The sequence below is a fragment of the Phalacrocorax carbo genome, chromosome 2 (genome assembly GCF_963921805.1).
Source record: "Phalacrocorax carbo chromosome 2, bPhaCar2.1, whole genome shotgun sequence".
Classification (NCBI taxonomy): domain Eukaryota; kingdom Metazoa; phylum Chordata; class Aves; order Suliformes; family Phalacrocoracidae; genus Phalacrocorax; species Phalacrocorax carbo.
In genome coordinates this window covers 9,175,778-9,198,699 of record NC_087514.1, presented here as the reverse complement: position 1 = coordinate 9,198,699, position 22,922 = coordinate 9,175,778, and the positions used below count along the sequence as shown (strand labels likewise).

Sequence of the window (22,922 nt, the reverse complement as noted above, 5' to 3'; positions counted from 1 at the left end):
TATTTTCTCCTTAGCATCCAAGATAACAAATCTGAAGACCCCAAGACTGAAGAGTAATTATACAAAACAAGTTAATTATCACTACCTGGAAAAATTAATATCCTGACAGGAGCATTCTTTTATCACTCTGACATTTTAAAATAAACTTGTCAAATCCCCATCACTGTGCTTTTTGGAGTTAAGTTTCTCTTCACTTTCTTTTTGGCTTTCTTACAAAACCATTGTCCTCCTACACATTATATTGACCCTAAAGACGTGATTCCTGAAACCTTAACTTATATGAGAGTTTTTGTGTGTTTGTTTCTTTGTTTCCAGTTAAGGATGGCTATTGATGAAGGCCATTACAGTGTGATTTCCTGTTAATAACACCTGTGGAAAGAGTTGTTTTTATTGTGGTATTTATAAAGCATTATTCATGATGTCTTACCCATCGTACCTATTAATAAGAAAGTGTCTAGATCCCAAAATGTTCTGCAACATTAAATTAGAAGGGCTGAGTGACTTCTCCAAAGGGATTTAGATATTGCAGTGATGACAGCTGGCCATGGAAAAGAAAAAGCCAAGAATTTTATAAATTTACAGAATTGTTTCTCCCATAGCAAAGCTCTGAGGGACTTAAGAGGGGAGATGAGAAGGGCCTGGAAGCTGTACAGGTTGTGCACTTGTTCTAGCATCCAGTGGACAACAGTTTCCAAACACTGGGTTTTGGTTGGGTGGCAATGGTGGCTAGGACATGATGCTACATCCACCTCTCATGATGCCTTCCCTATTTGTAATATATGGGAGTCACAGGATTTTGATGCCTGTCCATAGATTATTTGAAGATACTCATGCAGCCCACACTAAGTGTCCTTCCTATGGCTTACTCAGCCATACCACCAGACATTTCAGCCGGCGCATCCAAGAAATACAACAGCTAGTCACTATAAGGACACTTGAAAAGCATCCTTGGCAAGCTCAGGCTTTAGACCTAGAGGAAGGGCTGTTAAATAATTTACTCTAAATTCCTGTCTATCACAAGCCACCGAACGGCTCCCAGCTACCCAGTCCCTTACAATAATTCAGCCTCAGTCCTTCACATATTAACTAAAAGCACAGGACCGCAGGGTTCCTCTTTTCTACATGTGTTGATTCACGGGCACTTTCATACCTAGGCAGGGTAGAAGTTGTTTGCTTGCTCATGTTGACAATAGAAACAAGGGACTGTGGAGGGATTTACTTACAGGGCTGGGCCATGGCAATGTGTTCTTTAAATAGCTGTGTGACTTTTGTCTGTGTATCTGGATTTGATTATTAAGCACTTTTTAAATGATAAGCAAAAAAGTAAATAGGTTTATTGCACTTGAAGAGGCCTCTCTTCTCAAGTGAAAGACTATTGCAGCTACTCAAATTATTGTAAGTGGAATGAAAAATACTACCATTAAAAGACCAGGGCTTTTCATTGATCTGAATGTTCTTCTTTTAACAACTTTGGCAGCATCAAAGACCCTTAAAGTGGGAGTAAATTATATTGGTATGTTTTAGTTTAAACATGAGTTTAAATGTGATTTTAAGCCAACTTTAAGGCCAACTCTTTGTAAAAGGGTCCTTAATGGAATTGGGAATTATGCCCAGAGCAAGCACATTGCCTATTTGGCAGTGATTAGCAATGTGTTAACAATTTAGTGTTCTAAATACAGGGCAACTAATTACTAAGATACTTAAATACACCTTTAGATACACCAGTAGCAGGTTTAGAAATGTACTTTAATAAAATCTGAGTGCGTTAGCAAGGAAGCTGCAGAAGACAGTAAATGGGCTTTGCAGAAGTATCCGGATGGGTAGCTCATGCGCTGCGGGATCGCAGCTCTGGGGGATGCTTTTCCTCACAAAGCGTTGAGTTGGGGCATATTCTTCAAAGAGAGGTGGTGGATAGCCTTTTGTTTGAGACATCCGAACTGTAAAGAGGACAAAACTGGAGAATATATAGTACAGTACAAGGTAGCCAGGAATGGGTGGGATTGCCTTAGTAATTTCTAGACCTTGAATTTTCTTGTCTGAACTTTGTAGGTTTGTACACTTATTCTTTGCAGCCTTCGCATCTTGTCACCACAAAGGGCTTCTAGACCACATGTGCCCAAGCAGGGTCATACTCTAGCTCAAATAACCCCGTTTGTTTCTGTGCCTGAGCTACTGTGCCCTGCTTGACCCCCGTGCACAGCTCAGGTTTTCTTTGCAGTGATCCTGGTAGAAAAGGCACATCTTTGCTTTGTCAATGGCCTGGTTTGCATCCTTCCTGCACCACAAGCACGGCTGGTGTGTCTAAATGCCATCCAGAGTTTGCTCTGCAGGGACTGGAGAGTGCAGAAGGTAATGGACCTCTGCCCTCTGTAGGTTTTCCTATGAGCTAAGGAACCCCAGCACTCCATTATCTCAGTAATAGTGACCTGAATGTGTCTACTGGAATAACATCACTGCATTACATGAAATCCCTTTTCTACCTTGATTTACCTTTATCAGGTTTTTTTTTTTAATATTATTATCAGATTTTTAATTAACTTGCAGTTTTGGTTTTTTTCTTATTTGCCAAGGAAATTTTTAAAAAATTATTTCATAATTTAAAAAAAATATTATAGCCATAGTGTAGCTTCATTGCTTAGGACTGGGACTCTGTCTGGGAGATAAACTGCATGTGTGTTGTGTTATAGGTGTGGAGACAAGCAAAATATTTTTCAAACAAAGGTGGGTAAACTTGTACATCAAGACATTCACAGACAGTTACGCAGGTTTTGGTTTCAGAGGTTATCTTCTCCTGTCTCTAACCTCATTTCTATTCAAGTCGAAAGACTGGCATATTGCAAGGCAGCAGTTGTTGTGGTACTTGTGGTATTGTAAGAAGAGACAAAATGGCCAAGATATCCTCAGGAGGTCCATGATGGAGTGCTAGGCCTGTGGGTTTCAGATCATCCTCACAACGCAGAGATTCATGACTGGGTGTCAGGGTGGTGGGCTCACAGGCCTGTTCCCAGTCTCCTCGTGGATTTATGGGATCCTATGTTTTGGTTGCAAAACCCACACAAATGTGGATAAAGCTGAGGAAGACAAGGCCAAACAGGGTCATATGTCACATCATCCTGCAACACGATAACCTTGACCTTGATTAGTGATCTAAAGGGCAGCTGCTGCTGCCTGAGGCAGCCTTTGAGTAGCCAAGAGGCCCTAGAGCCATCTCTCAATGAACAGGCACAACAGCTATAGGGTAGCACAGCCCTCTGCCAGTGCCAAACACCACAGGGTGACACGGAAAGGAGACGTGTCATGCCTTCTTTTCCTGTATTAGAGGGGTCTTGACCTGTGTGCTTGTGTTGCTACATGTAGAGAGACCTCTGTTTAGGGAGGAGAGGTCTGGAAAAGGCTGAGCAGGCTGGGGCTATGCAGTTTGGGTGTTAGTCCAAGCTGCAGAGCATTTGGCCTCAGCTGGTATCTGAAAGGATTTACAAAGGAGTGTAGTGACCATTCACTTTCCATGGCTTTTTGACATTAATTCTTTGGTTTCCTTGCAGTCTCTTTGGACCTAAGGGGATTTTTAATCAAGGACTAATCACCACAGGGTTTGGAGTCCCCTTTTCTCTGGAATGCTCTCCAAGCTGTGTTTCTTTGTTTGTAGGCCGTTGCCCAGACCTCCACTACCATGACCCTCACCGTCCCTGTCACGACAGAAGCCTACACACGGACTCAGTACTGTAAGTGGCCATGCGAGTGTCCCAGGTCCCCACCTCGGTGCTCGGTAGGCGTCAGCCTGGTCACAGACGGCTGCGACTGTTGCAAGACGTGTGCCAAGCAGCGTGGAGAAAATTGCACTGAGGCCGACACCTGTGATTTCCACAGGGGCTTGTACTGTGACTACAGTGGAGACAGACCTAGGTACGAAATAGGAGTATGTGCACGTAAGTGACGTACATATATTTTTGACTTAGATATACATTGGCACCTCTTTCTGGTCTGAGCAATGGCTGAGATTTATCTCATTAGATATCTGATTGTACACTCATCAGCTCCTCCATTCAACACCTTCTATTTCCTTACAGCTATCTTCATTCTCAGGGCAGATGGCTGCATGAGAAATGACATCTGAATTCTTGCTCTTTGAGTTGGCTGCAGGCAAGAGCAAAGAGCAACCAGCATTTGAAAGTCTTCAGGTTTGCAAGTAGTTGATTCTGTGTTCCTGGTAACAGGAGGAGGTGCTGGAGTGGGTTGGGGAGGTAGGAAAGATAGGTATGCAGCTGGCTTTAAAGGCAAGCAATACGGGCATATACATGAAAATCATGACATTAAGGAGACACTTTTGGCTTATTCCCAATAGCGGATCCCTAGGAAGTATAGCAGGTGGTATCCTGTCAAGAGGGACAGGGATGAATCATTTCCTAGTGAAGTTTCTTAGTGACAAATTGAGGTTTGAGCCTTAATCTTACATTTTCAGTCACATTAGCTGCCATGAAGGAGAAGGATTTCTTCCTGCCTGTCATAACAAACTCTTGGTGGGATAATTCATGTGACTGGAATGCTTTTATTCAAGAGGAAGAGGAAAAAGAAATGAGCTGGTGTTCTGTGTGTCAAGGATATATTCACTTGTTCTGAGATGGAGAACATGAGAGGAATCTGATCCACTCATAAATGTCATAAATGTTTGAAAATCATTACTCTGGGCATGATTAAAGGAGAAATGATCATGAGTACAACCACACAGCTGATCAGAAAGGATGCTGACTGTTTAGCAAGCTATTAGAACATATTGGTTATGGCTTTAGATTCATAAACAGGAATTAGCCATTTAGAGGGAGGGTCTTCTAGGCTGGAATATAACCATGAATGAGGTACTAATAGAAAATGTAAGGGTGGAAGGAGAGTTGGAGGAGAGCTGACTGTGAGATGAATAGATAGAATAACTGATTCACAGGAAAGAGAAAAGATTGCAAACACTGGGCTTCAATAAACTTAGAAAATCAACAGAAGTTTCACAAGGGGTAAGTCTGAGGAGTAAAGAGGCTCAGGGTAGCTGGCAGTTTCTCACATAAATGATACTGTTGTATCATTTCTGAGGGTTGTTGTTCCTCAGCAGAAGGATGGGAAGTGTAGTAAGAAATGAGCTTGGCTTTGCATTAGCTCAGCCACAAAAAACAAGCACGCAGAAAGTGCAGTCTAACCAGATTTTTGTAGAATATAGGCAAAATAACAACAAGAGAAGGTATGCGCAAGGAGCTGTAAACTTAAACAGTGATTTTCAAGATTAGAAAAGATCCAAGTTTAAGAAAAGAGGATATGAGATCATTCAAACATATTGTCTGGACTGTGTGTAGAGCATTCTTGGGAGGTCTGTAAGAACAGGTTAGACAAACATCTCTAAAGAATGACATCGTTCCAGCTGGCTCTGCGCTGGGAGAGGAAAACAATGTGGGTGTTGTCTCAAAGCTACCTCAGCCTTCCTAGGCCTCTTTAAAGGTCTTCATGTTGTTTCACATTTATCTATTTAAATGCTTGCTTTCTTAGCTGATTTTTTTTGTTTGTTTTTGTGGTCCTCCCATACATCACAGGCATTCAGTATGCCTATGGCAACAGCACTATGATGTAGGAAGGTTGACCCCCAGCTTCCCCAGCGAGGTCTGGAAGGATTCCCAATCCAACATGCTTCCGCATGCCTACTGCCACGACAATATATCCCCTCTTATGTAGCATTTATGGCTATTTGGGGAGGGGTATTGTGACATGTATAGCTGAGGGACATGAAAAGTAGGTCTTTCCATGGTTAGGAAATGAAGAAGTTTGGCTCTGGCTGCCATAGAAAGCTGTGGTCTTCCCCTTGCTTTCAGCATCCAGGTAGATACACATGACAGGACCTGCTGACATGTTCTTTCTCATGCACTGGGTCATGTATAGGCTGCATCACTCCACTCTGAGTACACCAGCTATTTCCCTGACCACAGGGTGAGTGAAGGCAAGAGCAGGACTCCTGTGCTCGGTGTTGGGGAGTAACTGCTGTGAGGAATTTGCTTTGCAGCTGGATGCTAAAAGCTAGGACTAGAGAATCCAGGGTGTGCAGGGCTACAGAAACAATATAAGCTGTGAAAAAAAAAAGATCCTGAAAGAGCTAGAAACAGGTGTTGGGAAAGGGAATGGGGTGAAACTGTGCGGAATTCAGGCTGTATCTGGACCAGAATGCTGAGGTGTGTCTCAGGACCTGGTGACCCTGACATCAGATAGGAGCTTTTTGGGAGTCACTGCAGCTTTCCTTTTATTGTTGGCTTTTCTCCTCCCCAAAGCAGGCACAGCAGGGTGCTGAGCACATGCCCAGGTGGGGAGGCAGGTGCTGTTTATGTGGGGCCAGAAACTGCGAAGTGCTCCCAAATCACCTGACTTAGATGCAGATTCAGTGTGGTTCTGCATGAAGGCATTCAACAGCCCCTTTGTCTGTGCTCACTGCAGGGGGGTTGGACTAGATGACCTCTAAAGGTCCCTTCCAACCTAAATCATTCTATGATTCTATGATGAATCTTTTGATGTATGAGACCTGCAGGAGGCTGAGTTAACACAGTCCAGGAGGGACATGCTGGTAGCGAGACACCAGGAAATACAGCATTTTCTTAAACTGTCAGAACTCAGGTACACACCTAGAAGCTTAACTGAAGCCTCAGCTCTGGCTCCAACACTGAGGGATGTCTCCAATACAAAGGCTGAAGCATTATCAAAATCAGAGCTGAACACACACTGAAGACTGGATCTGTGCTTCAAATTCCAACAAGTCTCATTTTTTGTGCAGAAGAAAGGATTTGTGTTTGATGTTTTCATTAAGCTCGTTATAAAAATAGGAAGCCTTTGCAGAATTTTAATCCAGCATTTCAATTTGTGTTGGCCCTGAAGTAGCCACATTGTAGCTCCATTTCTGACCAGACTTAAATCTTGAGCAACCTGATCAGTGCGTGCACACTGCCTCTGTGTGACCAAACTAGAAACTGAACTTTGAATTTTCCCTTAGAAGATTTCTGTCACTGGTTCCAAAGAACTGCCCATAACTTTGAAGGAAGAAAGTTGCTACTTTATACAACTTTTGTCTTATTTCCTGGATCGATGTGATTCCTGTTCATGGGCAATCAAAAAGCTTGATTGTTTTTTGAGCTTTTATTTAAATATATACATCACAGAATCACAGAATGGCAGGGGTTGGAAGGGACCTCTGGAGAGCATCTTCTGCAACCCCCCTGCTTGAGCAGGCACACCCAGAGCAGGGGGCACAGGAACGCGTCCAGGTGGGGTTTGAATGTCTCCAGGGAAGGGACTCCACAACCTCCCTGGGCAGCCTGTGCCCCTGCTCTGGCACCCGCACAGGGAAGACCTTTTTTTCTCATATTGAGGTGGAACCTCCCGTGTTCCAACTTGTACCCATTGCCCCTTGGCCTGTCATTGGGAACCACTGAAAGGAGTCCAGTCCCATCCTCTTGACATCCACCCTTCAGATATTTGTACGTATTGATAAGATCCTCCCTCAGTCTTCTCTTCTCCAGGCTGAACAAACCCAAGTCTCTCAGCCTTTCCTCATAAGGGAGATGGTCCAGGATTGATCCAATCAAATAGTAATTTTCATGGCTTTATAATGTGTTACTTCATTTTCCAAGAAAACTGTTCTGTGATAAACTGAGTAGGATCTAGTAGCCTAAATACAGGCATCCAGTGCCATTTTAGGTGCTCCTTTGCTACCTTGGCTCTCCTCCCCCTTCTGCTTCAGATGGGTACCGGTGTTGTGAAGAGCTGTGTCATATTTGCAGCTCCATGTAGTCCTCTCATATGTCCCTGAAAACCTCAGATTTCACTCAATATCTCTTTTAATTGCTGTGATTACTCCTACTGAGAATAACTTTCACTAACATGCCATGAAATGATTTTTTAAGTGAGCATCTGTGGATAAAATTTGTTTTATTTTCTAACTTCTATTTTCCATGAAGCATTAAAAGATTCATTTTTTTGCTGTGATTCAGAATGAAAACAGTTTCCTAGACGGTGTGACCACATTTGGCTCAGTATCACATTGAATACATTGCCCCGCAGCACAGCCACGTCTCCGTGTTGACTCCATTAGCCCAGGGAGCAGCTTGGTAAAGAAACACATTAGCACTGTTTGTTGCCAGCATTATTTTAACGGTGGTCTGTGTGTCTTTCTTTCTTTTTCCTCTCTTTCAGAGATTGTCGGTGTAGGATGTGTCCTCAATGGAGTCAGATATAACAATGGGGACTCATTTCAGCCCAACTGCAAATACAACTGCACGTGCATTAATGGGGCTGTGGGCTGTATTCCCATGTGCACAAACTCACGCCCTCCCCTTGTCTGGTGCCCAAACCCAAAGCTCATTAAAATGGCAGGAAAATGCTGTGAGCAGTGGATTTGCGATGACTCCAAGAAAATCAGGAAGACGTCTCCACGCCACATCTCCTCTGCAGGTATGGTGGGAGTGAGGTGGATCTCTTCTTCACCACCAGGGAACTGAAGTCAGAGTCTCTTCAACCAAGGCATCAGCTTGCACTGCCAGACCTGGAGGCATCTAGTTTTTGTGTGAACAAGGCAGAGACTCCCATACAGCATGTAGTGGAGGACGGGACATACAAACACCAGTGACGTGCTTGAACTCCTTAGCAGCAACATGAGATTCATCAAACGCTGCTGTGACAAAGCCTCCTTTGAAGCACACATCTGCTGGCACTTTGATGATGTCACGAGTCCTCTTTACTTCACCACTTAATTTTTTTTTAAGTCTAGGCCCTCTGAAAACCAAATGGGCTCAGTGTAATTTGGGACTGAGGCTTTCTGGCTTTCTCCCTGGGTTATACTGCTTTAGTAGTATGATTTTAAAGCCTCTGTAGCAGTCCCAAACTTACATAACACCTTGAAAACTGTTGTGGTGGAAGTTTCACTGAGCTAAATTTTCTTTCTGTTAGTATAGTTTTTTAGCTGTTCCGGACAGAGGACATTATTGAACTACCTATTTTGTGTGTCACATAAAGAATCTTCTCTCCTCGCACTCATATTCATAGTGGCAATCACATCGCCCACTGCACAGAGGTGGTACCATTTGTCTCAAACATGGTTCCATATGCTTAAGATGGGCTCACCTTGCCATAAGTCTTAAATTTCTCCTCATAATACCAAGATGCAATGTAGTGACGTTACTTACATTAGCCCCATTTTATAGACTGTCTCACAAAAGCAGAGCTCAGGGAGACATAGGATGCTTGCTGTAAGCCAGGGTTTTACTTCCTTGATGGTAAGGGTTTTCCCCCCAATCCTTGGTCTGTATTTTTGTTGTACAAAACAAAGCCTCAGTCTGCATTTTGTAGGTTAAAACCACCAGAGTTTAGCCCTCGCTTCTGCCCCTTGTAGCTTTGAACTGTGAGGTTGGTTCAAATTCAAAACATCTACTACTGAAATTGGCCTTATATCTTCATGGCCTGTGTCCCAAAATGGGCATAACACAACTTTTCTGGCCTGGCTTTTTCTCTTATAAGTCTTATAGAAGTAAGACTATAATTTATAACATTTAATATAATAATTAATCTACTCATACGTATAATAGTGAGCAAGCTCAATGCAGCACAGTTTCTGTCAGAGTTTTGCCTGTGGGCTGCACTGTGAGCTGCAGACCAGAGGGGACTTTGGCCAAGGCTGTGAAGGAACCTGAACTGGGGTTGTCAGCTGCTTTCAAAACAGAGCCCACCCTTTCTTCAAGTGGTTGCTGAGCTCCCTGAGAGCTATTCAAGCTGCTCTTCCTCCCAGTGAAAGGCTGTGGCTGCTTCCCAAGCCCCTTGGCCATCCAGCAAAGACTGACAACCACTTTCTGCTACAAGGAATCAATTGAATGGGCTCAGAAATAAACCTTCATGGTGAGATCAGATCTAATCCCTTTTCTGCATTGGCTGGCACAGGCTTCTGTGATTAAGTGTTTGTATTGTGGCAGCACCTGGGGGTCCCAGACAAGGACCCCCTTGTGTGAGGCTGCAAAGGGAAATAAAGAAATGAGCCCTGGCCCCGAGCACTTGCAGCACTGGAGGGTCTGACACAAGTAGGTCAGCGGCAAAGGGGGTGGGATGAGGAGGTTCGCAGGAATGCTGAGCCACTTCGCTGTGATTTAGTTATTTGGGTTAGTGGCCTGAATGTGTAATGAGCTGGGGAGAGGGTGTTTAATATGGAAAGCTTCCCTGGCTGAATAATGTGGGGTTAATCTGATCTCTGCAGCGTATGAGGGAGAGGAGGAAGCCTGGCAGAAGAACTGCATTGTTCACACCTCATCCTGGAGTCCCTGCTCAAAGACCTGTGGGCTGGGCATCTCCACCAGGATTTCCAACGACAATGACCAGTGTCGGCTCCTGAAGGAAAGCCGCCTGTGCAACATGCGGCCCTGCGAGGTGGATATAACCAAGCACATTAAGGTGCGGGCCCTTAACCTTTGCCTGGACTTGGGGTCAGCCTTTGTTTGGCAGCATTCAGGCCTCTGAGGGCTGCACTTCTGATCTTGGAGTCTGTTAGAGAATACGTGTGGACTCACTGTGGTGCAGAGAGTTCAAAAATGTGTGTTTCCTGTGCTTCTACATGCTGGTATGAAAACCTTCCCTTGAGAGCTTTAATTACAGCCAAAACTTCCTTGAAAGGAAAGGCAAGCCAAGTCCACTGTGCTCACTGCTGGTTCAGACAGACTCAGTGGAAAAGTGATGGGGCACTACTGTCACGGCTATGAATGGTATTTTGCAAGTGTCCTACTTGCAGCTTCTGGCTTCGTATGTCTAAACATGTAAATCTGTTGCACCCTCTAGACCAGGGCTCTAAAATGCTTCCTAACAGCTTCAGAATCCTTTAAATATCAGGAAGATTGTTTGCATGTCCTACCTGTGTCAGCAATTAATATTAACCTCTTTTTTTTTTCTGTTCTTCCTGATTTAGCCTGGAAAGAAGTGCTTGGCTGTCTACAGGGCCAACGAACCAACGAACTACACCATCTCAGGATGTGTGAGCAAAAGTCCATACAGACCCAAATATTGTGGTGTCTGCACAGACAACAGGTGCTGCACACCCTACAAGTCCAAGACTATTGAAGTGAGGTTTGAGTGCCCCGATGGAACTGAGTTTTCCTGGAAAGTCATGTGGATCAATGCTTGTTTTTGCAACCTGAACTGCAAGAACCCCAATGACATCTTTGCTGACTTGGCTCATTACCATGATTACTCTGAGATCGCTAATTAAATTGGCTGAATGCTGGAATTGACCCATTGCTCTGATTTTACAGAGGTTTTAAAATAAAAGGAGAATCTTTCATCCACTGCCAATGTACAATTTGTTTTTTCCTGAGTTAGGATGTTAAATCTCCTTGTTTTGCCACACTGGTTTTGGAAAGGCCTTGAACAAGCAGGGTTTTCAACTCTAATAGACCTCCATCCATTAACGACAGCCAGAAATTCCTCTATGCACAGATTCCAGGACTTAAATGACAGTCCCGTTGGCACTGCCAGTTATTAGGCCAGCAGTTTAATTGCCCAAAGGAAAGAATAGTACACTAGTATGACAGCAAAAGCACGGCTGTCAGTAGCTTAGACATGAGCTTCAGACATCGTTACTGTTGTTTCTTAAATACAGTATAAGCTGGAAATGAGCATTGGCCTATATATTTTATTTTCAACGTTAGACTTCAGTCTGTGGTGGTGGTGACCCTTGGGACTAGACTCGGGTGTCTGTCACACTGACATCACGCCTAGAAACTCCCCCTCTGTCATTTTCAGCCAGATCCCATCACAGTGAAACTCATGGGAAGAAGCAAAGGTTTCTCTTGAAATCTGTGTTTAACCCCTGTCTCACTGCACTAGTCTGGGTCAAAGATCTTCTGTGTCCTGCTCTCCTTAGACTCACCATGATCTCTTGGAGCATCTTGTGCCAGGGGCTTTTTCACAGTTTCTCTGCCAACTCTGATCTTGAGCAGCCTGAATGCTCTGAATCCAAAATGTCCACCCCAGAGCTCGTTTTCAGAGTAGGTCCTCTTGTCCATTGATCACATATTGCTCCTATCTTAGCTCTGCAGGGCTGAAAGATAAAATGTTAGCTGAGAGATGAAGGACAATACCTCATGTGCCCATTTATTTACATAGCAATAGTGTGGTCTGTGCCTGGGGACCACCACCTCCTCCTCCCTGTCTTGCTACCAGCAGGCCCTGCTTCCCACTGCCACCTTGCCAGTGACACATACCTTGTTTTACTTGGCTGGGACAGAACAAAAATCCAGATGTTAGGCTTCCCACCAGCTCTGTGGGTGACTGGGTGCAAATGGGAGGACGATCCTCGGCATAGCTTCTGCTACATCAGTCACAACTGGGCCACTGCTTAGAGTAAACATCAACGTAAATGTTTTCTGCAGAAGTGGTTTCACATGCAAATATCAGCTAAGAGAAGAAAAAAATCTCTCACTACCTTTCCAGGAAATACATTTATCATCACTGAAGGATGGTGGAGCCAGTTTTTTCTCCAATAAATTGTTAGTACAGCACCCATGCACCATGGCACATTTGCTGTGAGAGAGTAGACATGTGTTTCTGCATGGGGAACTGTAGTATCTGCTTCCAAAATCCCTGGCAGTACGGCAGAACTGCTGAGGGACAGTCTGGAGACTGGGCCCATACAGGGCTGAGCTCTGGATGATGCAACTGTTTTAAACCGGTCATTTATTTGGTTTACTTTCAGTTAGCAAGTTGTCTGTCCTCATCTTGATAACCAGACGAAGCTAGATTAGTTCCCAGGAGACGTAAATCTTTCTGCTTATGATAAATGAAAGTTTCTTGTGAGCAGGCTGAAAATAATGCAACCCCTATGTAAAAACATCTAGGAGAAATGCTGTATATCTTCAAAAGCTGTTACTTCAATAGCATCTTTGTATAGAATGATTTGGCTCATAAGTTTTTCATAGAGCTACGTCGTTCCTGAATTCAGAGCTTTTACTATCTTTTCTGAAGCTTCCCTGAAATCTCCAGTGGCAGAAAAGAAGGGAGATCCCTGTCTGCACGTTCCAGTGCAGGTACAAAGCGCCTCTCCTGTTTGTTCCTCTGGTGATAAGGAACCTGATGACACAAGGACTTTGCGAGATTGAGACTCATGACTGCCTTTGGCCTGGATGATGTGACAGGAGAGGTCACATCTGACCTATTCACCTCAACCCAAATGGGAGCTCAGCACTTGCAAGACTGTTAAATTTCAAACTCCCTCACGTGGTAAAAAAAGACCATGGGGACATAAGAAAAAGAGGCCTTAGCCAAGAAGTTGACAATGGTTTTCCAAAAGGAAATTCGTTTGTCCTGGGGCACTTGGTAGGGAAGCCACCCCAGGATCTCTTTCTCAGCAAGATCCCTGAAGCATGACTTGGAATCCTGTGTTCTAGTTCTGGGCCATCTTAAAATACCAGCTGTATATGTGTGTATGCACACACACATATCAATGTGTATATCTATACTTACGTAGCTGTATATGTGCATATATGTGTATATGCACATAGAGAAAATATTATGTGCATGCATTTATATAAAAATGTATATAAAAATGTATATAAAAACATAAAGAATCATGTAAATGAATATATATGTTTATACTTGCATATACATATTCCTATGGTGCAGCCTGTGCTGCATAAAATAGAGTGCATATATGTGTGTTTATATAGTCTTTCTCTGTCTTACATGTACACATAAGGAAACAAGAAAAAAGGATCAAAAGACATACCCAAAACTGTGTCACTTAATAGGCTTGCTTTGCTTTGCAATTAGCTAATGCTGTAGCCACCGTAATCAAATGCTGCCGTGGCTGAAACACACAGCTTTCATTGGGAGATAAAAGACGCTATTGTAAGCTAAAGCATGACCAGCAGCTCCAGTGCATGTCGGTTTTTAGTGAATGCCTGGAAACCACGAATCTCACCCAGCGCACCCAAGATGTTTCTGTTTGTAGCCTGGTTTCCTAAGGGAATGAGGCGCATGTAACCACGCTGTCCATTTGTTCACCTGCAAGTGAGTGCCTTTGTGGGAAATGTCAAACAAAGTAGGCAGTGGAGTAAAGATCCCAGAAACATTGCGATTCCTGAAACAAAAATGAAAGAGTAAGAGGACAGGGGACAGGCCCACCACATTGCTCCTACCAAGCCCATGCACATCTGCCATGCAGCCAACACGTCTGCAGCACGGCCCAACCACAACAGCAGCACGGAGGGATTTTGAACAGATGCGCCAGCCGGAAACAAGCAGCAAAGGAGGAGGGAGAGCTGAAGGCATCATTGGTGTGGAATAGGGTTATTACACTGCTGTAAAGGAGTTTCTGGGGACGGGGGACGCAAATCTATAGGAAACCAGGCCTCATCAGCTCTGCTGCTCGTGCAACTGCTTGTCTGTCTGGTGACGCTGAAAGAGGAAGAGCAACACCTGTAGCCAGTGAACTTGACTTACAGTTTGTGGAGCATTAGAGATCCTTTGTTTTAACGGATGTTTACAAGATTAGCGTTAGGACTAAGGCAAAGGACTGGACTTCAGCTTCGGTTCCCTGGCTCCCTGTGTGCCTGGGCAAATCACGCATCTTTACAAAAGTACTGTTATGGTTGCTGTTTAAATACTTTAAGGAGCTAGATTCTCAAAGGCTTTCATACATCCCACCCTTTGCTTCGCTTTTCCTCAGTTCTTCAGAGCCAGAACAACAAAGCCCTACTGTTCATCGCCTCTGTTGAGAGTGAAAACTCTTCCAGCAGTAACTGATGCTCACTGTACATTTGTACAGTGCCTTGTACAATGGGCCCAGGTCTCTGCTGGGACCTAAAGCAGTACCATCATCCAAGAAACCAACAATAATTCCATTGAGGACATAGCAGGCTCCAAGGTGGTGCTAGACCCCTCTGGTCCAGGGAAAGGCTTGAGAAAGGATGGGAGTGGCAGTTTTACAATCCGATCTAAGCCAAGACAGTTTGACACACACCCTGCTTACACAAATCACCCTGTTGGTCTTGTAGGCTGGGGCAAGGATAGAGGATGGGATTTGGAGGGTCAGCTCATGCTGATATTATTGGCAGGCTCCAGCGACCATAGCCATCAGCCTTCCGTAGGGGCTTTACCCGAGTCAGTACGGTGGCTCAAGATGCCTTGTTTGGGAGGCTCAGAAAGTAGGATGGCCACTCACTGCAAGATGAAAAGAAGCCAGAATGTGACTTATAAAGATGCCTTTACATTGACCGTTGACTAGTATTTAAAACACCATTTCAGCATGCATGCAGCTGGAAACAAGGTGCACTGCAGTGGCTTTATTTTTGATGTGCTCACTAGGATTGTGCTGTGTATATGTAATACTCCAGTAAGACCTCAGTATTTGGAAACACTGTGTCATCTTGCAAATCAAACCCTGAAATTTTTTTCATCCAGTTTTTTGAAAGGGTTTTAAGACAGTTTATTAAACTGAGGGAGACAGCGCTCTCATTAACCACAGGCACATATCCATACATATACCTTTTCAAACTGTGACTTTCCAATTTAAACAGTTCTACAGAGTTATTTCTGTAAGCTTCATATGCTGAAATATATGAAAAATTAATGGGAAAACCAGATTGGTTTGGCAGTGTCAGTCTGAGTTACACCATCTATGTAACACCTATTACTTGCTCATACAGCATCACGGTGAGGTTTTATAGATGGTATGATGCTGCTATGGTTTAAAGATATTAAATAACCTAATAAGTGGTAAATGATTAATGAATCTATGACTGACACCTCATTTAGAAGCTTAGGCAAGCAAAGGAAGGTGAAATATGTTTGTCACTGACGTTTCTTTTCCTTTTCCAAGTTCCTCGCCTGGCTAATGTCCAAGTGTGCATTTGCAATGTGTGACAAAGCCCTAAACCAGAGAACACATAAAAATAAAAATAAAGGGCCAGCAATGTAGTAAAAACCAATGCTCTGAGAGCATTCCTTAAGTATGACTATATTGGCAGCTTGGGAAACACAGGCATTCCTCAACTCATATGCCCTTCTTTGCTGGTCTGCTCTAGGATTTGGGGTTTTTCCCCAGCACTCTTACTGGGCTTGGAATAGCCCGTCGAGTCTTTGAGCAAAGTGGAGTGTGTTACTCAACCTCCATAAGCATGTCTTCTTTATGAGCTCTCTTGAGAGGCTGCAGGAAGAAGCTGTTTGCAGCAGCCATACAGACAGAAGTTGTTCAAACAGGGTTATTAAAGACATGGGGAAAAGCATTTAAATTGAAGAATCATTACTCCATATCCCTCCCTTTACATATCCTCAGAGCTAACCCCATTAAGGATTCTACCATTTAATTCTATCAAAAATACTTGTAGAGTTTTCCCACAAATCAAGTTTGCCTTCCAGCCTGAAGTAGGAGCTTAAACACTTTGAGTGGCCTCCTGTCCTGCACAGTGGTGGGTCTGCCTTGGACTTGCTTACGGCTACTGGGACATGAGGTGAGAAAGCACCCGCTCCCCAGCCTTCTCCTTCAGTGTGCTTTTCTTCTTTTCCTGGAAAGGGAAGTCCTCTGCATTTTTAAGCACATTCCATCCAACCGCACCTCTGGTGATAGGTTTCAGCAACGGTAGCACATTTCCCTGCTGCCTCTACAAGCATCAGAGGTCCCATCTGGCCTCTGCGTTTTCTGTTTGCACATGTGGCAGCCGCCAAGCACATGATCTTGCACGAAGGGCTTCCTGGCTGCTTTCTCAGCCACCACATTTGGACTAGGCTGGGAAACCCATCATCTCCTAAGCACTTCCAAATACAGTGCTGATCCTGGGGCAATTGTGCTAGGCTCTACCCCTGTGAGATCTCCTCCTGCCAAGCCTCTGGGAGTGGCATTGAAGGATCAAAGTTCAATATTGGCAGCTGGTGGGAAAGTATGGTGTGGTTTTTTTTTTTAATTTGGTGACTGGTTATCATTAAAAATAAAAGAAAAAACTTTGCCATTAAATGACAATTTCCCAGCTGGAGAGATATAAGCGTAGGCCTGAGGTGAGGTAAGGCAAGGGGGTCTGTCTGCATGCACCTCACCGGTGTGCAAGGGGCTGAGTGGCACCTTTGCTCAGGGCAGGCTCGCCAAGCCCTACAAGGAGGTTGGCCATGCCCCACGCCAATGCCAGGTCCACCACGTGGAGTGAAGCCACAGCCCAGCAGCCTCATCTTCCCTGCCCATCCTGCTGCATGCAGGGCGCTGAGCCTCATGGGGACATGCGCACAGACACAGGTACACACGCACAGAGCCAAGGGCTGCAAAGTCCAGGCCTGTGGCAGCTCTTGCTCTCTTTTCTAAGTGCCATTGCTCATGTGGGCTTCTCCTGGAGCTGCCCTAGCTCTCCCTGAGTGCAACCGCGCAGCAAACAGCCCTCCCTCCCCCAGTCCCCTTTGCACGCTGACCTTGACCTGAATACAATGATCCACTTCAGCCATAAGCAATTACAGAGAGTGGCAGGTCACCCAAGGATATTTTTTTCCAGCTCTGCTGTATGTCACAGCTCATGATGGTGCTGCTGTTGGGGAAGGAAGAGCAACCTGGTACCCCCTTTGCCAACCCTTGGGCTCTTCTGGAAGTGCCCAATGATGTTTGCATCCAGTGTCCAATGTACTTCCCACAGCCACCAGTGCCAAAAATTCGCAAGGTGGGGGGCTGCCTCTTTAATTAGGTCCAAATAACTGCTCTCCTCCAACCCCCAGGAGATGCTGGGTGAGCAAACGATCCCCACGCTGGGTTCCAGGGAACAGACATTGAACTGTTTGGCAGTTGCAATCAGAAGCCTTTTTTTTTTTTTTCTCCCCCCCAACACTGGTCAGCAGCTGTGTTGTTTATAAAATGAATGGAGCCCTTAATGAAGCAATAGCTAGAAACAGTGAGAGGCTGTGTCTGTCTGTTACAAAGGGCTGAGGGGGAAGGGTTGATCTCTCAAAATACCCTGACATCCCTTCTCTCAGTTATTTAAACATAGCAGCGATCAGCTATCAACATGAAGCCTATATTTGGCTCAGTGGAAATGCTAAATCCATGCATCAAAACAGCTGTTCATACAAACAGACCGGGAGAGACTTTCCAGTGAATGTGAAATAGTGCAAAATAGTGCAAAAAGAGCAGACAACATGTGGGAAGAGGGAGGATCAAGTTGCAAGCAGCACTTGTGAGACACTGCTCAACGTGTTGTGTTGGTAGAAACAACAGACCGCGTTACCAGCACGTTGAGGTTTGCAACAGATACTCTGCCCGAGATGCAAAAACAGAAAGAGGATTCCAGCACTGGAGAGAAAAAATAAGCAGCTTTACTATAAACTGTTTTCTCTCCAGCTCAGCCCATCACTAGCAACACATGACATCAATCATAAACCCCCAAAACACATCTAGGTTAAAGTTTCCAGCTGTTTAGTTCCCAGAGACTTCTAAAGAGGAAAGCAGCATCCTTTAGCACAAAAGTCCTGCTGCGACGACATGGTATTGGCACATTCTCTCCCACTCCTCATCTGCCAGGACAGGGAGGGGGAAGCCACCTTGAAGTTTAGCCAGATTTTTGCATAGTCGATGTTGAGGCCCAGGCAGAGGTGGAAAGATTCAGATTTCAGCAATGACATCCTTTCTACTAGTGGTTTTGAAGAGCACCACTATAGCAAAGATTTGGTATTGAGATACATTAATTCAATCAGGAAGCCTGTTGGTCCCTGAGAGCCTATTCTCCTCTTCTACCCTTTATAACCCCCAAAAGCACTGTGAAGCATGAAGTGTTTATTTTCTGGAAACCTCACATTATCCAGTCTGAATTTCCTCTGTGCTACAGGAGGTCCTTGCTCTGTGGTGGCCATTCATCCTTTGAGAAAAGGGTGAAACCCCGCCTCACCTTTTCTGGTTTAATGATACTACAGTATCCAGGCTAACTCTATCTCCAAGAATAATGCAGACCTCAATATCTGCTAGCTTTGGGAAGGGGTTTTATAAAAATTTCTAATAAATTTGCAAACCACTTGCAACCCTCCAGTTACAGCACAAGTGAAGGATGCCAGGAGACCAGTACTGCTGGGAAAGAAGAGTAAGGAGTAGAAGGTAAGATACCACTCCTCTGTACAGTCCTCCAGCTTTTCTGTTCAGGTACACGCTGTTCCTTGCCAAATGAATACTTTTTGTTGCAAAGTTGACATTTATAGTGGTCCTAGCAACTCCTCACTGCTCAGAAGTGCTCGCAGATCCCTTTGTGCTGCGAGAACACTTGGATACATTCCTCCCCGTTAAACAAAAATAAACTGCCTAGGCTTGACAGGCACACCATGGCGTCCTTGTGGAAGGAATGATTAGCCATTCCCATAAAAGCTCAGTGAAGAACATAACTTTGCCCTTCTTTTGTAAGATGAGCTGGCACAGGTTCCTCCCGTTTTCCCTGGCACTGGCACAGGCTGTGGTTAACCAAATCAAGCCTTTTGCTGGTATCAGTCCAATCGCAACTGCTGAATCATCACATCTAGCAGAGCCTTGGCTCAAACATGCCAAATATTTGCTTTTGCAGGATTTTTTGACATACAGGAGGAAGGAGCAGCCCAAAATAGTTCCAGCATACCCATAAACCCACCTGCCCTTGAACACCCCAGTATGTTAAATCAGTCGCTAGGCAAGAGCACCACATCTTCACTAAGGTCCCAATGTAGAAAGTACAGCACAGCCATTTCAGTGACTAGGCTCTGTTATTCCCTAACAGTCCCCCCTCCTGCTGAACAGCATCAGTGCTCCCAGCCCCGCTGTAACATGCAGAAGAGTCTCCAAAGCCAGATGGATGCTTCCCTGTGAAGGGCAGATACTGCTCGAGTTACAAAAAGCCCCAATCTTTTAATAGGAAACCACTGAGATAAATAGAAGCTTAAGGTAAAAAAGAACAACTGCACTTCTGCTTTAAGGACAGAAATAAACTATGTTTTAATTCTTTCCTACACTTTTAGATTCTTCTGCCTCTTCAATTTGAGGACTCCCTTTAAAACTTATTTGTGAAGGGTTAATTTTTTTTTCCCTTTTCTGATTCTTGCAAGAGGTCCAGAAAGAACAACTTACAGAAACTCAAACTGGCATCTGAAATTTCAGTCAAGAGGCCCAAATACCTCCAGAGATTGGTGAGGAACATGTTGCTCAATGGATTTACAGGTCAGACTGGGAGCAGAAAGGATGCAACAAGCGTGGCACCAACTCCAGTGAAGAAGTTAGTGTACAAACCACAGATCTATGCACTAGCCAGTACTATCTCTAGGGAGCAAAAGAAAACTTCAAACAGCAGAGAAATAGTACTCCATACCAAGCCCTCAACTTTGTTATGCATTTGTTAGAGCAAAATTATCCTTTAGTACTCTGAATAGCCAGTCACACCTGCTGCTGAGGTGTGTTGTGTTTTTTTAGTATAAATATTAGGCTGAAGTGGAAAGAAAGAGGCTCTCAGCACAAAATTAGGGAAGGGCAGAGATATGAGCAAAAGAAAAGATTTCGTTGATACAAACAGGTGACAAGAATATACTCCCACTGAGGAAGACTATTGTACTCCTGGTAAAACATTAAGACACCAGACATTGCAAAGTTACAAATTTATTTGTTTTGAAATAAATACAAATACATCATTAAGAAACTTTTCTTGATAGACTTTACACAATAGCTTTATTCTTTCTGGAAATTGTCTTTTCTTCCCACAAACTGTTATGGATATTCTACACAAGAGCTGAAGCTAGTTAATATAAAGTAACATGGTGTTCTGAACAAGCAATCCCAAAGTATTAACATTTGCTATTTAACTGCTCAGCATTTGAGTTTTCTTGTTTGTGCAAGGACTGCAGTGCAGCAGGTATGCACTGGAGCTCTGGAAATCCTGTCCCACTACTGTCCCACAGTTGGAAGGACAGCCAACTGTGAAAATCTGACTGGCAGAAAGGTATCAAGCCACTAGCATCAAAGAAAGTAACCCAAGGTTTCCGGAGGCTGAAGATGCAGAACCAGCAGATCATTACATTTATGCATTAAGCACTGTATTTCAGATACAGTGTTGTTGCTCCACCACTTTGTGGAATACACTTCTCAGCACCAGTGAGATCTCAAGAGTTTCAAATCCAGTAATTAGTGGCAGTTGAATGTACAGTATCTAATGACATGCCATCCCACAGTTATTCATCTCTCCTGACAAAGAACAGCTGGATCTGGCTTCTCTTACAGAATTCCAAATTTATCACAATTGTGCTGGACACAAAAACTTGAGCTGCAAAGATAAGAAGCTGTCTGAAGGAAAAATCAAGCTGTTTCTGCTTTGCTGGCATATACAGCTACCCTACTTGTTACAACTACACCAACTTTTGCAGTATGGTAAACCCGATGGCCCAAGATCCCAAGGAGGAAATGCTACCTTGCTTATTAAATTTAAATCACATCCTCATTTGGCTAAGCAAGTTTTAGGGTCTAGGAGGGGGGGAAGGAAAGGAAGACTGGAACTAAATCTCAAAAAAGTAAAATAAAAAAAGCTTAAAGATTTAGTTCGTCCCAAAGTCACATTAAAATCGCCTATTTTAGTAGTATATTATTGTACATAGGAAAACAGGCTTGAATACTAATGTATTAGAAGGCCTATAAATGCACGATACATTATCTTCTTTATCATTTGAAGTCAAGCTATATACAATGAATTTGACTCCAGCTTCAACATGAGGCCATAACACATTTGTTTCATTTCCTTCTTTAAAAGCCATCCTTAATAGTGATTTTTTTTCTCCCCCTCTTTGAAACTCATCTCCAATTGTGCCAGTTTACTTCAAGAGAATAAGAGATAAAGGGGCATGTAACAGCTTTGATTTTAAAGGAGGATATTAAGCAAGTCTGGTTTGACTCTGAAGTGTTTACAACCACATCAGCTTTTGGCAAGTATCCTTTAGAATTTGGCATCCATTGAAGGAGGGCACAATAGCAGCAACTGTCTGATATACAGGAATAACGACAGAGCAAATGAGATGCTTCTTTTCTTTGGTCCCTGTCAGACCCTGGCGAACAGAGTTCATCCTACAGAATAGCTTGAGATTAATACCAGTTATGTTTTTGTGATACACAGGGGGCATCCATTACTTTTTCACACTGTGACTAGTTTAAACCTCCCACCGCCATCTAACAGGACACTTCCATGGACTTGGGGCTTGATTGTTCAGCGCTGCTTGCCGAGTTCGGCGTCAGCTCGATGCGTGTGTCTGTATGGGAGCGGTTCCTGGCACCTTCCCCGGTGTGGGATCGGCTCCTCGTTCCCTCCCCGGTGTGAGACCGGCTTCTTGTGCCTTCCCCGGTGTGAGACCGGCTCCTCTGTCCTTCCAAAGAGGTTACACTGGATCCAGAAGCAGTGCGGGACCTCATCAGCCTGGTCATGCTAGCAGAGGGGACTGGAAGAAGAGTCTTTTGTTAATGCCTTGCTTTGTGGGCTTGGAAGGAAGCCCTTGCCTTCCTCTCAAGCCCTAACCACCCTCGGAGAGGCAATCAGGGTTCAGTGTATACTTTTCATCGTAGCTTCACGTGTAGAAGCACCACTACTCCAGGCATACAGTTAAGCAGCCCTAATTACTGAGGCAAAATTGATGACCAGGGCTGAGGTATTCAGGACAGAGCTTTATGGCATGTTGCTATGGCTGCAACAAGCCAGAAGAAAACTAAAGAGACTCAGCAGACCTCCTGTTGCTTTTAGGTGTCCAACATTTGCTGGCAGCCCAGGCTACCAATACATCTACACAACAGCAGTAGTCAGAAGCACATACATGAAGGACAAACAGCTACAAATTAAAGAAGTCTCTGAACTAACAAGGTTCTAAGTGTTGTGTGCAGCCTACGAGTCATCTCCCGTGATGCAATGAGGGCACGCTATTACAAATAT

General features: G+C 44.1%; 2 protein-coding genes across 3 annotated transcripts in view; one reads left to right on the top strand and one right to left on the bottom strand.

Moving 5' to 3' along the window:
• CCN4 (cellular communication network factor 4) overlaps positions 1-13,947 on the top strand; it is a 38,678-nt gene extending 24,731 nt beyond the window's left edge. The window contains exons 2-5 of the mRNA XM_064442055.1: positions 3,647-3,926; positions 8,209-8,466; positions 10,256-10,449; positions 10,958-13,947. Of these exons, the coding sequence (XP_064298125.1) occupies positions 3,647-3,926; positions 8,209-8,466; positions 10,256-10,449; positions 10,958-11,257 (1,032 nt within the window). The 3' untranslated portion in view covers positions 11,258-13,947. The remainder of the gene's footprint in view (positions 1-3,646; positions 3,927-8,208; positions 8,467-10,255; positions 10,450-10,957) is intronic.
• Positions 13,948-20,601: 6,654 nt separating this feature from the next.
• The window catches only part of NDRG1 (N-myc downstream regulated 1), a 40,343-nt gene continuing 38,022 nt past the window's right edge, over positions 20,602-22,922 (bottom strand). For both annotated transcript variants that reach the window (XM_064442053.1, XM_064442054.1), the window contains one exon: positions 20,602-22,437. In XM_064442053.1, the coding sequence (XP_064298123.1) occupies positions 22,172-22,437 (266 nt within the window). In that variant the 3' untranslated portion in view covers positions 20,602-22,171. The remainder of the gene's footprint in view (positions 22,438-22,922) is intronic.